Source organism: Asparagus officinalis, chromosome 5, assembly GCF_001876935.1.
Source record: "Asparagus officinalis chromosome 5, Aspof.V1, whole genome shotgun sequence".
Classification (NCBI taxonomy): Eukaryota; Viridiplantae; Streptophyta; class Magnoliopsida; order Asparagales; family Asparagaceae; genus Asparagus; species Asparagus officinalis.
The window spans coordinates 128403986-128419033 of NC_033798.1; the positions used below are offsets into that span (position 1 = coordinate 128403986).

Consider the following 15048-nt stretch of genomic DNA (forward strand, 5'->3'; position numbering starts at 1 on the left):
ACCACGATTCTAACACGTCATCGGGAGGTAACCGTATCCGGAAAAAAAAACTGCCGGTTCGAAAGAGAAAAGATAATCAATCTTTTAATAACAAAGTTAATTAATTGATCATCTTTTAATGACAAAGTTAATAATCAAATTAAATACATTAAAGTTAAAATAATAATAAAGGACTGCTCCCCTCCAACGGAAACCCGTTTTTTTCTGACACGCCTCGAAAAACGAAACGACAAAGCCGGAGCAAGAAAAAGTAATTAAAAAACCGGAGCATTTTCTTATTGATTTTTATCTCTTGGATTTCTTGTCAAATTTCGTCGAAATCGAGCTCGATCCGAGGATCTAGATCGATACTCTTGTTAAATTTCGACGAGTCGTGTCGCTGATCTTGAGGTGAGCTGCTCCCTTGGATGCTCGATTCATCGTTTTGTTTAATGCGATTTGATCGATTTTTTAATGGAGTTTGGTTCTTTCTAGGGTTTTTATTTTATTTTATTAAGTCGGTGCATCAATTGACAAAGAAATTCACCAGGAAATTTGTAATTGAACTTGTGGAACCGTAGCTTATCGTTGGAACATGAAAAGGAAAACATCCAGAAAAAAAACCCTGAATTGTAATAAAAGAAGTCGTTTTTTTTAAAGATGTTGATTTTAAATCCTGTTCTAATTGTTTAAGGATTTCATGGAAAATGAAGGGATTTTCTATTGACGCGGATCAGCATTGCTCTTCCCAGGATCCCATGCAAATTGATCATTTTGCAATGTTACTATCAGTTGCTTCCATTTTACCCTTTATTAAAGAGAAAAGAAGAAATAGTACACCACTCTTTTAATCCTTCCATTTAGGGGCGGAAACGAACCAAAATAGTTAACAAATAGCTCGCTTATATTCGATTCGGTAGTTCATTTAACATTAAACAAATAATTTTTAGTATTCGAGTTTATTAACGATTAGAATTTAACTAGATGTATATTCATTTTGTTTACTTATTAAATACTTGTTTAAATTTTGATCGCTTATAATTTGTATTATTACATACATGATGCTGTGTTTCCAACCCATTTGCCATTTCTACTTAAATTTTATATACTAATTTTGAAACTTAAATAATCTTAAATCAGTTTTCTAACGAAATTTTGAATAAAATATATGTATATACATATATCATAAAGAAAAATTTTCATTTATAAATTTAAGTACTATTTAAAAATCAAATTCTTTAGCGGAATGAATATACTTTGATATTCGATGAATATTCATGAATATTTTTCAAATACCAAGTATTACAGTTTGAATTTGAAAAACTCCGAATATGCATATGCGAATTTAGGTTTGAATCCGATAATTTTAGACAAGTACAAATATGAACAACTTAGTAATCGATTCCTTTCAATCATTTACCACCCCTACTTCCATTTAATCCATTTCCTTTTGATCCTTGATCACTTCAGCAGAAGGACAGAAGACAGACAAGAAATTAAACTAAGTTACTGACTCACATTTAATTTATTTATTTATTTATTTCTGTTGTTAAGATTATAAAAAACTCTTATCTTACTTAGTTTGACGCATCCTTTGATTATACTGCTCCCATTGGCTGTACTAGCCTTGCATTGGTTGACATGGTTGACCTCCTATATATTGGCCTCATTCGCTCGTTTATGGGTGTATTGATTGAGATACGATTATATGGTGATTAATTTAGAAAACCCATTTCCCCTAGCATTGCCCACGTTCTCCCTCCTGGATCAGGCGAATCTCACTGTATACATTCCTCTGTATGTTTGTGCTACTGGTTTTCTTAATTCATGAACCTGCTTCATTTTGCTTACTCGTACTGTTATGCAAGTCCATATTTGCTTAGACTTGAATGCGGTGAACTTAGAAAACCCATTTTCTACGTAGAGATTTATCACTTAAAATTTTCATCCTGCTTCCTTGCGTGAATCTTTATTTTATCAACATTGGGTGTCTGTTAAAAGAACCTAGTTCATTAGTTACATATATGATATATCATTTTGCTTAATTTGTAATTTTCCCCAACTTTTATCATCCATATGTCAGGTTTCAGGGTCTGATGCCGTTGGCGCGAGTAGGTTTATACCTATATGAGTTTGTATCTACATCGCTTTTCTCGTTGGAAGAACCTATGTCATGAGTTACATCTATCATCCTGCTTACATTTCTAACTTTTATCGTTGTCAGGTTATAGTTTCTGATGCGACTGGTGGGAGTAGGTTTATACTTATATGAAGAACACGTCAATGTGGTTTGATTCAGAAGTTGTTAAATGGATGTATACAGAGATGAGTCTGTAGAGGCTTCGGCACAGAAGAAGCCATTTGCAGCGGAATTGAAACCTAGGCCAGTATTGGTTAATTCAGATAAGAGCAATGCAGTGCCGGTCAACGGAAAGCCACGGACTAGAGAAATTAGCTCAAGGAAAAAATCTGGGGTCACCTCGACTCCACAATCCTCATCCCCAAAAGCTAGTCAGACATTCTCACTTTCAAGAATATCTGTGCCTCAACGAGCACAATCAGCTGAAAGGAGAAGGCCTTCAACCCCCTCATCTCCTTCATCTCGGCGCTCAGCACCTTCATCCCCACCATCACAGCCTTCTTCACCTTCAACTCCTTTCTCAAAGTCTTCCAGACCTTCATCACCATCACCAAGGTCTGCAACTCCAGCCTGTGACTCGATGGTCGAGAGGCTGAGCTCTTCTCGAAGGTCACTTGTTAGCCGAACTCCAGATGGGTTGTGGCCTTCTATGCGCAGCTTATCATCTTCTTTCCAATCCGAGCATTCTTCTGCTCTTAGTAGTAAGAGTGAGAAACTGGTTAGGAATGCATCTCCAGATCGCACGATGAAGTCTTCTCCAAATGTAGGGTCTGAGAGGAAGAGGTCAGAGAATTCCAGGCCTGTAGATAATTCACTTAGGTGGCCTGGGATGCTTGGAGGAAAAGTATCTTCCAATGCATTGCCAACAAAAAGCATGGATCTAAGTGACAAGGCTAGCAGATCTGCTTCTTTATCAGTTTCACTGCGAGGATTTTCACCTATAAGGGGAATGTCCGCAACTGATGTTATAAGCAGAGGTCTCAAAAATACAACAAATGAGGCAATGCGGCCAATTTCTTCCAGACGAAGTGAGAAGGCTGCACATCTAGTAAATTCGTCTAGAAATGTAAGTTCAGTTCCATTGGAAAGAGCTCCTTCAAGCATGAGGCCAAGTAGAAGTCCTTCACCCCTTCCAGTTTTGGCTCGCCCCTCGTCACCAAATATGGCTTCAGCATCATTGTGTTCTATCTCTAGAGGCATGTTGAGTCCATCAAGGGCAAGACCATCAACTCCATGTTCTTCATCTAGTAGCACATCAACACTAGTCGGTGCCTTTTCCTCTATTGGCAATTATACTTCAGACATGCAAAAGGGAAAAAGAAGCCCAAGTCACATGAATGATTTCCATCAGTTGCGCCTGCTTTACAATAGGGACCTTCAGTGGCGCTTTGTCAATGCCAGAGCTGATGCGACAGTTTTGACCCAAAATTTAATAGCAGAGGTTTGAAGAAAATACTTAGATTTTTGGATTCATATTATTTCATCTCTCATAATTTCTATTCTGTCTTCGTCTTTCATTGGATATAGTAGGGAAGAGATAATTATGACTTAAATAGTGCTAAAAACCTCCTCAGGTTCTGTTGCGGCTTTTCTTGTAACGTCCAAGAAGCATGTAAAATCTTAATTTGATTAGCATTTGACACCTTGCTTACAGAGACACTGTTTTTGTCTTGTTAAATGCCCTAAGTCATGTACGCAGATGAGTATTATCTATGGGGCATATTTATTTTCGTGGTTCACTTGTTTGGCCCTCTTTAACTCTTTATTAATCCTGCTGTATCTTTCCATCATATATCAAGTCCTAAAATTTGTCTGGATGTTCTATAGAAAGCAACATATGCTCTAATTTACTGATCTGATATAATCAATTTCAATTGTTATTACCACTTCATACTATTTCGTGATTAGTATTTTTGCACAACGTGTTATCATCACTTTTCCTGTCAATCTAAATGCATGCCTTGAAGGATCGAGCACAATTTACATCTTGCATTGGCACCTTTTATTTGTGGCAGTGTTCTAGCAACTGGTTTTATAAAACAGTCAACTGATTCGTGATTGTGTCAAACAGGATATGCTTTGCAATGTGTGGAATATTACTTCAGAATTGCGCGATTCAATCACTTTGAAAAGGATTTATGTGCAAAATCTGAGGCAAGAGATGAACTTGAAGCTAATACTAAAAGAACAAGTAAGATCTCTGAAACATATCTGCTATTTCATCAATAAGATTGACTCATGAGCTCCTGACCCCAACTTGTAGAGTTAAAGACAACCCTTTTGTTATCTTGAAGTCAAGTAAATAGCGGGACATACTTTTCTAAGTTACTGTGTGTGTACGGTGCTTAGGTTTGGAGACATATAAAATCTAATTGCCCAATGTATCCTATTCCATTTATATGAAAAATGGGCAAAAGCAGCTATCGATGTTTACAGTTTGCTTCTTCTCGACCTTGAAATGTGGGTTCTAGAAAATTTATTTTATCAAGAAATGACAAGAAAGATCATATATATGTAGGTATATTTGTGCTAGATGATGCTTATTTATATGTATTTGGAAGTGCAGGAATGAAAACTGTGAACCCCCCCTCCCCAAAACGTGGAGCATGTCTCCATGTTTCAAGGGGGACATTCCCCAAAACATGGAGCATGTCTCGGGGGATGTTGTCTCTCATTCCTCCCTATAAATAGAGTGGAGGAGGAAGAAAGATTTGTGGTGTGGAGGAAAAGAGAGTGAGTAAGAAGTAAAAGAAAAGAGAGAGCTTATGAGTTGTACAAATTTGATATTCTCCTCATAGTGAAAACCCCCTCATATGGACGTAGGCAAGTTTGCCGAACCACGTAAATCTTGTATCTTAACTGTGAACTGGTTTTGCTTGTAGGTTCCCTCGACAAGTCAGTCCTAGAACTGATGAGAGGTTGAGCTGGAACAAGAGTTGACTATTGCTTGTAGGTTCCCTCGACATTCGGTCTTAGAACTGCTAAGATGAAGAGTGTATATCTCACTTTGTTGAGATATTTCACTTCTGTTCTTGTTTCCTTTGTGAAACGAGAATATAGAGGTTGACTTGAGCTTTTATGAAAACAAAAGTCAGGGCTTTCTCTCGGGTGATATCGCTTCCGCGGCGTGAGGGCGTGACTCTACGCCCAACAAAAACTAAACTAAAATAAATATCTTATTCCCTCCTTTCTTCTAAGATGGTATACACATTATCTAGAAAAATTTCTTATCTTTTAGAAAATTAGCTATAAAAACTGTTAGTGAAGTACAAGTGCTGAATACTTTGCGCTAAAGATATTTCAGGGAGTCTGCTAACTTAGTTTGATGAGAAATACGTAAAACTAAGGACAAGAACTAATGTTTTTAAGGAGAAAATAAGTTGTAAATTGTTATCGTTAAGCATAAATTAGATTGCTAATACACTTGACACAAATTTTAGAGTATCCCAACCCAAAGGAAGTGGAGTATATGGGAAAAAGGGGCTGGTCAGCTTGGTCCGCAAATGTAAACCCTTTTTCTTGCAAGAGTTGGTCTGTTTCTCTTTTTACACATGTATTAGACTTAGTGTATGATAATATGAGTGACAAATCGGGCAATGAATCCAAATTTGTCTAACTGGTCTATGGTTCAGATAGCCTACCTCGAAGATTGGAGCGCATTAGAAAAGGAACATTCTCATTCTTTGTCAGGGACGATTCAAGCACTCAAAGCAAGGACGTTGCGTCTACCAGTGACAGGAAGGGTGAGGGTATGATAAAACAGTAAACATCTTAATTTAAAAGCAATTTTAGAGGCTAAAATTTGTCTCCGTATCTGTGTTCCTTGTTTCGCAGGTGGATGTGCGCTCTATAAAGAATGCCATTAGTTCAGCAGTTGATGTTATGCAAGCAATGGGTTCATCCATCTGTTATTTGCTGTCTAGGGTAAGTTTAAATATGTCTAGGTTTGAAGCTTGGTATAATTTAGACTTTTATGAAAAGTATCTCTTCTTATAAACTGATGTTGAATGACTTCAATTGTAATGCAAGTTCACCAGCAGCAAACTATCTTCGAACGCTGACTAATGACTCCCAAGTATTTTATGTTTGTCAGGTGGAGGGTACAAGCTTTCTGGTTTTTGAACTTTATGAAGTTGCGGTAACAGCAAGCATCATGTTTGATGAATGTAGAGAGTTACTAGCTTCAACAGCAGCAATGCAGGTAAAATTGTGTGTTATTCAACTCTATATATGTAATTCTAAGCTTGAGTCCATAGAACATATTTACCTTGTTCGGTTACTGAAAGAAAGCTAAAATAGACCAGTGCAGGTAAAAGATTGAGCCTATTTTATGTTGAAGGTAGCAAGAAATAAAAAGAAACATTTTTTAATAATTCCTGACCATTTTCTTTGTGATCAAATACAACATAAATGAATCATATGGGAGTATCAGATTTTTGAAGGTTACATTGAGAAAAATTACTAGTAACTTTAGTAATTGGGGTACTGATACAGGAGATCAAGTATTGGACGAGACGAGAAGAAAAGCAGCCGAGAGGACATCAGCAGACGACGACTCGACCGAGACGACATCAGCAGACGACGACTCGACATTTCAACTCAAGTCAAGATGACAAGACGAGACGACACACCCCAGTCGACAGTCGAGACGACAGGACGAGACGACACACCCCAGTCGACACGAAGGGCGGTGTTAGTCGACACATACCAGTCGACACGAAGGGCGATGTTAGTCGACCCATGTTAGTCGACACATGTTTGTCGACACATGCCAGTCGACACGAAAGGCGTCACTACTCGACACGCCTCGTGTCGACTCGAAAACAGATTAGGAGAGTTTCATATTTTTGGTTATTTCCTTTTAAATTCGGACTTTCTTTTTGATTAAGATTAGGATAGGGTTAGTTGGCTATAAATATTAGTTCCTTTGGTAAATCGAGGATTAACTTTTCAATTATTCAAATCAAGAGAATTTTTTTCCATTGTTTCTTTCTAAAGTTTGGAAAATTAGGGCTTGAGGATTCAAGCTTGTTTCTTACATGCTATTGTTAGGGCTCGTCGGTATCAGAACGATATCCGATTGGCCTCCCCATTTCTACGTCTGCGTCAAGTGGTATCAAAGCTTCGACTTCAACATCCTCGACAATGTCAGGTGACGGCGAGAAGGAGCTTTCTCTACAGGATCTTTCCTCGAGGATAGATTCTATAGATGGAAGATTTGGCACGTTGGAGGCGTCTCTTCAGAACCTTCAACAAGCCATTGAAGGACTTACCATTCACCTCAACAATGGGAATAACGTCGCCGACTGTTTTTACCTAAGCGGACCCAGAGTTAGGCTACCCCGACATCCACCCCTATACTTTTTTCAAACCCCTCCAATTTATCCCCCTCCAAATCAACCACGTCCAAACCAACCATCTCCATATCAACCCCCTCCACATCATAGACGACATCCCAACCAACCCCTCTCACATAATGAATCCAGTGATGAAGGAGCGGACTATGGTACCCAATTTGAGGAACCATGGTACGACAACGTCTCGAGCGAAGAAGAAGGAGGGCGACCTTATGACAGAGGTCGGGGCAGAGGCTTCAACCCTCATCACAACTATTACCGACAGTACGGACATCACCACGACCAAGAGTACCGAATGAAGGCTGGACATAGAGGCTTTCCTGGATTGGCTCTACGAAGTGGAGAAGTTTTTTGAGATGGCTAATATTCCCGAAGCAAACCAAGTAAAATTTGTGGCATATCGTCTCAAAGGAGGAGCCGCGGCCTGGTGGGATTAGACTCAAAACACTAGGCGACGAAAAGGCAAGCAACCAGTTCGGGTTTGGTGATGCATGAATCAGTTACTACAAGCTAGGTTCCTACCATCCAACTACCAACAAATTCTTTACAACCAGTTCGAGCAATGCCGTCAAGGAATCAGATCAGTAAGTGCTTATACTGAAGAGTTCTTCCATCTTAGAACGTTGCGATTTGTCTATGAGCGAAGAGCAACTCGCGGCCAAATATATCGGAAGTTTGAAGTATTCCATTTAAGAGAAGGTGGCCATCAACAACGTGTACTCTGTGGACGAAGCCCATAACATGACTCTCAAGGTGGAAAGATTGTCCTTCAAAGCGCTACCTTTCAGACGAACCGAACAAGGAGGTTCGGTTGAGAAGGCGAGAGGAGAGTCGGCCAGGCAAAGGATGATTGATCTGTCTGTTCCTCCACGATCGGCCGAGCGGTCGACAACTAAACCACAGGCCCGGACGACTCAAGCAAGTATGTATGGCAAGCTGACTGTAGGGAAGTGTTTCCGATGTCTCCAACCAGGATAAGTCCAATGAGTGCCCACAGCGACGGAAGGTCAATCTAGCGAATTATGAAGAGGTGGAGGACGGACACGCAGCATCTGACGAAGAGTATGAGGAAGAGATTGCCGAGATTGAGGGCGACAACGTGTCGTATGTTGTTCAGCGACTCCTATGCACTCAAAAAACACCAGATTCATCACAACGACACCAATTTTTTTTCTAGGTGTTCGATCAAAAACAAGGTGTGCACCCTTATCATTGACAATGAAAGCTGTGAAAAATATAGTGTCAAAGGCCTTGGTGGACTACTTGAAATTGCCGACTGAAGCAAAGCATGTGCCTTATACCACCAGATGGATCAAGAAGGGTCCCTCCGTGAAGGTGACCGAAGTATGCCGCGTGTCACTATCACTAGGCAAGACTTATAGTGATTTTGTTACTTGTGATGATATGGATATGGACGCGTGCCATGTCTTGTTGGGGTGGCCGTGGCAGTATGATGTCGATGCTAAGCATGACGGCAAGAAGAACAAATACTCTTTCGTATGGATGAACAAGAAGATCATTTTACCACCAATTCCACCCTCCCCAAAGAACCCAAAGGATCAAAAATCCAAACGTATTTCTCTTTGCAACAAGTGAGAGTTTCTGGCCGAGTCAAAAGAGTTGAAGCGGAGGTTTACCTTAGTGGTGAAGGAGGAATTGAAGATGCCCATGGAGGTTCCAAAGAAGATAAAGTCACTACTTAAGGAGTTCGAAGTGTTGATTCCTGAAGAGCTGTCAGCGGGTCTTCCTCCCATGAGGGGTATACAACACCACATTGATTTTATTAAGGGTTCAGTGTTTTCTAATCTCCCTCATTATCGTATGACCCCGCAGGAGAAGAAGATTTTACATGACACCATTGAGGACCTTATTAAGAAAGGTCATCCAAGAGAGTATGAGTCCATGCTCAGTTCCGGGCCTGTTGACACCAAAGAAAGATGGGAGTTGGAGGATGTGTGTGGACAGTCGAGCCATTAACAAGATTATAATTCGCTACAGGTTCTAATCCCTCGGCTAGACGACATGTTGGATCAATTAGGAGGCGCGAGCGTCTTTTCAAAGGTCGACTTGAGGAGTGGTTATCATCAAATCCGAATCCGACCTGGCAACGAGTGGAAGACTGCATTCAAAAGTAGTGAGGGCCTCTGGGAATGGTTGGTGATGCCTTTTGGATTGTCGAACGCTCCAAGCACATTTATGTGTTTGATGAACCAAATTATGAAGCCTTTCTTGGGAAGATTTGTAGTCGTCTACTTTGATGACATTCTCATCTATAGCCGAGATGAACAGGAGCATATGTTGCGGGGGGGGGGGTTATTCATTGGTGTAATTTGGGGGATAATGAGATAATTTTTGGAACATTACTTTTTGGTGTTATTCATTGGGGTAATTGGAATTGGAGTCAACTTTATTGTGTTATTGGTTTGTTGGGATAATTAGGGGACAAATACTTCACTTTCCCCTAAATTACACCAACTATATAAAGATCCCCTCCACCCCTTCTTCATAATTACCCAAATTTACTCCATCCTCCATATTAGAACAATGTTGTTTCACTTTAAAGATAATTGGGATAATTTTAAAATATTTTTGTATTACTTAACTAATACATGCTAATTATATTATAAATATATGATATGATATATAAAATATAACATATATTAATATTTTAATAACATAATTTAATAACATATATTAATAATATTATATAATAGTAATTATAGTATAACGTATTTATTGTAATATTATATAATATTTTAATAACATATATTAATAATATTATTTAATATATTATTATATAATATTAATTAGTAATTATAGTATAACGTATTTATTATAATATCATATAATATTTTAATAACATATATTAAAATTATTATATAATAACATATAAACTTAATATTTTAATACATATATATATATTTAATATAACATATATTAATACTATTATGTAATATATTATTATATCAATATTAATTAGTAATATAGTATACGTATTTATTACAATATTATATAATATTTTCAATAACATATATTATTATATAATATTTATTATCGACGTGAACCCTTTGTATAATACATTTAATAAAGATATTATTATAGTATACTTATTATATAAGACAATACTCAATCCTATAATATATATAATAATTACTAAATATTAGTGAAATATTATGATATAACTATAATATCAATCTATATTTGAAAATAGTATAATATATTTACTAGTAAACACGTAGTACCTATTAATATATATTATTGTAATTATCATGTTAATATATATATATATATATATATATATAATAATATATATAATATATAGATGTATATAATTTTAATTTTAATGATAAATTTTAAAAAATATTACATTGAATAAAGTAAATTATTATAATATTTTATAAAAGTACATTATATCCTATGATACTATATTATAATTATATTATTAAAATATTATATTAAATATATTGATATTATATTATATTAATTATTATATATAGTATAGCATGCTAATATAATATAATACAATACAATATAATAATTAATAATAGTAATTTGTAAGTATAGTATAATATATTATATTTTAATATAAAGTAAAATAATATTTATATTATAATAATATATTAAATAATATACTAAACCAATTGGATAAGTTAATTTAGAAGTAATTAATAGATAAAATTATATTTTAATAAGGTGCCACATCATCAATTATCCCACATGAATTGTCAAATCAAATTCTGAAATTATTCCATTATCCCACTTTATCCTACTTTACCCCACTCAAAATATTCCAAAGGGGTAAAATTGTTCCATTGGAACACTTTTTCCCCTTGGCCCCAATTTGTCCCAACCAATAACCCCCTCTAAAGGAGAATAAACTTTACATCAACCTTAAGAAGTGTGTGTTCTTGACGACTCAACCTGTGTTCTTGAGATTCGTGGTAAGCTCACGAGGAATCCAAGTCGACGAGGATAAAGTTAAGGCAATCAAGGATTGGCCGACTCCAACAAGCGTTACAGAAGTAAGAAGCTTTCATGGGCTAGCATCTTTTTATCGGCGTTTCATTTGTAATTTTAGTTCTATAGTTGCTCCCATGACGGATTGCTTGAAGAAAAAGGGTGTTTTCGAATGGACCGATGAAGCAAATACAGCTTTTGCTCTTATCAAGGAGAAGATTACTACTGCACCTATATTAGCGTTTCCAGATTTCGACAAGCTCTTTGAGCTTGAGTGCGACGCGTGTGGTGTAAGTATTGGAGCAGTCCTCTCTCAAGAGAGCACCCCATTGCTTTATTGAGTGGGAAGTTGAATGAAGCTCGACAGAAGTAGAGTACTTATGAGCAGGAATTATATGTTGTTTATCGTTCTTTAAAAACATGGGAAAGTTATCTCATTGCTAACGACTTCATGATTTACTCCGATCATCAGTCTCTTCAACACTTCAAGAATCAAAAGCATATCAACAAAATGCATGGGCGTTGGGCTTCGTATTTTGAGCAGTTTAATTTTACTTTGCGACATAAATCAGGAGTCGACAATAAGGTACCCTATGCTTTGAGTCGGCGGGTATCCTTGTTGAACGTATTACGAGGTGAAGTTGTTACTTTTGACTGTTTAAAAGAGCTTTATGTTGATGATGAAGACTTTCAAGAGATTTGGGCAAAGTGTTCGACAAGACAACCCACATGAGACTTTGTTATCATAGACGACTTTTTGTTTAAAGGGAATTGGCTTTGAATTCCCAGGACGTCATTGAGGGAAAAGATAGTTCGAGACTTATATGGTGGAGGGCTTGGTAGACACTTTGGGAGAGACAAGACTGTTTTGAGTCTTGAAGAGAGATATTATTGGCAAAGTTTGAGGAAGGATGTGGTGATACTTGTGAGGAGTTATCAAGTGTGCCAAGTTGCAAAGGGGCAGGTAAAGAATACTGGTTTGTATACTCCCCTACCTGTGCCCAAGGATATCTGGGAAGATTTGAGTATGGACTTTGTGTTGGGAATTCCCCGAACACAAAGAGGCGTGGATTCAATCTTTGTGGTAGTGGATCGATTTTCTAAGATTGCTCACTTCATTCCATGCCGCAAGACTTCGGATGCACCACATGTTGCACGACTGTTCTTTCAAGAAGTGGTTCGACTACATGGTGTTGCTAGTTCGATTGTCTCGAATAGGGATACTAGGTTCTTGGCGACTTTTTGGACTACTTTATGGCTATGATTTGACACTTTATTGAAGTATTCTAGTACAACCCATCCTCAAAAGGATGGACAAACAGAAGTGGTCAATCGAACTTTGGGAAACTTGATTCAATGCATATGTGGAGAGAAGCCAAAGATGTGGGATCAAGCTATACGTCAAGTTGAATTCGCTTACAACTTGACTGTTCATAGTTCCACAAGTATGTCGCCTTTTTCCATTGTTTACAGGAAGACACCTAGACATCTCCAAGATTTGTTGAAGTTGCCGACAAGTAGCAAGTTCAGCGAGTCAGCAAGTTCAATGGCAGAGAATGCTTTCAACGGGAGGAAGTACGTACAAATCTCGAGAAGGCTAATGCAAAGTTCAAGGTGCGAGCAGACAAGAAGAGACGACTCAAGGTGTTCAGTGAAGGAGACATGGTGATGGTTTACTTGCGGAAAGAATGGATGCTGGTTGGAACTTATATCAAGCTTAAGCCGAAACGATATGACCCGTTCAAGATTCTTAAGAAGATCAATGATAATGCATATTTAGTGGATCTTCCGGAAGGAATGGATATGTCGGCGACATTTAACGTGGCGGATATTTCTGATTATCATCCTTCAATCAAGTTATATTCGAGTGATGCGAACTCAGAGACGAGTTCTTCCGAAGAAGGAGGGACTGATACAGGAGATCAGGTATTGTACGTGACGAGAAGAAAAGCAGCCGAGACGACATCAGCAGACGACGACTCAATCGAAACGACATCAGCGGACGACGACTCAACCGAGGCGACATCAGCAGACGACGACTCGACATTTCAACTCGAGTCGAGACAACACACCCCAGTCGACAGTCAAGACGACAGGACGAGACACCACACCTCAGTAGACACGAATGACGGTGTTAGTCGACACATACCAGTCGACACGAAGGGCGATGTTAGTCGACACATGCCAGTCGACACGAAAGGCATCACTACTCGACACACCTCGTGTCGACTCGGAAACAGATTAGGAGAGTTTCATATTTTTGGTTATTTCCTTTTAGATTCATACTTTTTTTTATTAGGGTTAGGATAGGGTTAGTTGGTTATAAATATTAGTTCATTTTTGTAAATCGAGAATTAACTTTTCAACTATTCAAATCAAGGGAATTTTTCTCCATTGTTTCTTTCCAAAGTTTGGAAAATTAGTGCTTGAGGATTCAAGCTTGTTTCTTACCTGCTATTGTCAGGGTTCGTCGGCATCGGAACGATATCCGATCGGCCTCCCCGTTTCTACGTCTGTGTCAGGTACAAATTATTCCCTACCGATATTACCAGTTTTTATATTTTCGTCTACCAATCACGGTCAGAGTCCAAAATGTGCAAAAGGGGCTAATAAGTTTAATTGTTATTCAGAATACACCGCTTCATTGATTGATTGCTGTCATTGTTATTCGTAAACTTCTTAATACCTTTGCTTCGAATCAGGTACAAGAATTGAGCCTCAGAACACATCTGATTCAATTAAGGCAGGATGTGCAGGTGGACTGACGAGGTTCGGATTATAACTACGACACTTTCTCATACACTTTCTCATACGTAAAATTTTCTTACTTCTTACTGGGGCGGGATTTTTGCTTTTGCTCATCTTCAGAGAGTTGAGGTGTATTCATTTCCCCTGTAATTTTCTATTTATCCCTTTTCTAAGAGAAAATCGCACGGAACGAAATGCAGAGTACAGAAAAGCATAGAGTCGAGAAAAGTTCAGAGTAACGTAGATATTTAGCATTTATACATCATGTATAATTGAATTGTGTATAGCAGAGGACAAGACTTCTCATTTAAAGCCAATAGAAAGATATTTGAAAATCCCACAAACAATTATTCGTTTAACCGCCATATTCTCAAAAGGCAGCATGTTTAAGAAGAATGACAATTTGAGAGGGAAAACCTCAACAAATAACAAATTGACACTGTAAAACGTAATAATTCGACGATTCTACCTATATATCAAGCAATTCTATATAACACCATAAAGTGATCAAAGCTTAATGACTTCAAATGGATCTCCCAACATAAGTACCCATATGCATTACAAATAATAAGGAACAGAGCAATGATTTGTATCAGCGGAATCAGTATACCTGTAGTTTATGGAGCCTTGCCACCCCTCACAGCAAGTGTCGTAGAATTCAATCTTCTTGCACCCCTTCATCTCACACCCCTTTGCGATGGGGCTCGAGAAGGCGATCCTCCGCCCATCGAAGAACTCCGGCAACCCCCACCTGTCGCCTTTCGCCTCCATTACCTTCTTCCAGCGCTTCACCCTACCGTACTTCTCAAGTTGCCACACCTCCATGTTCTTCTCATCCGAAACATACACCAAGCACAAATTTTCTCC

The 15048-nt window shown here is 37.9% G+C and overlaps 1 protein-coding gene across 7 annotated transcripts; it reads left to right on the forward strand.

The window, feature by feature from the left end:
- On the forward strand, positions 220–14516 carry LOC109841279 (AUGMIN subunit 8-like). Of its 7 annotated transcripts, none has more exons than XM_020410200.1 (8): positions 220–390; positions 2063–2114; positions 2204–3560; positions 4191–4310; positions 5752–5868; positions 5954–6043; positions 6213–6320; positions 6614–9718. In XM_020410200.1, exons 3-8 carry the CDS (start codon positions 2289–2291, stop codon positions 7001–7003), a joined length of 2097 nt encoding a protein of 698 aa, XP_020265789.1. In that variant the 5' UTR covers positions 220–390; positions 2063–2114; positions 2204–2288; the 3' UTR covers positions 7004–9718. The 7 variants fall into 7 exon arrangements, with proteins under 7 accessions (XP_020265789.1, XP_020265788.1, XP_020265790.1 ...); XM_020410199.1 differs by having other exon boundaries at positions 2063–2110; XM_020410201.1 differs by having other exon boundaries at positions 2063–2094.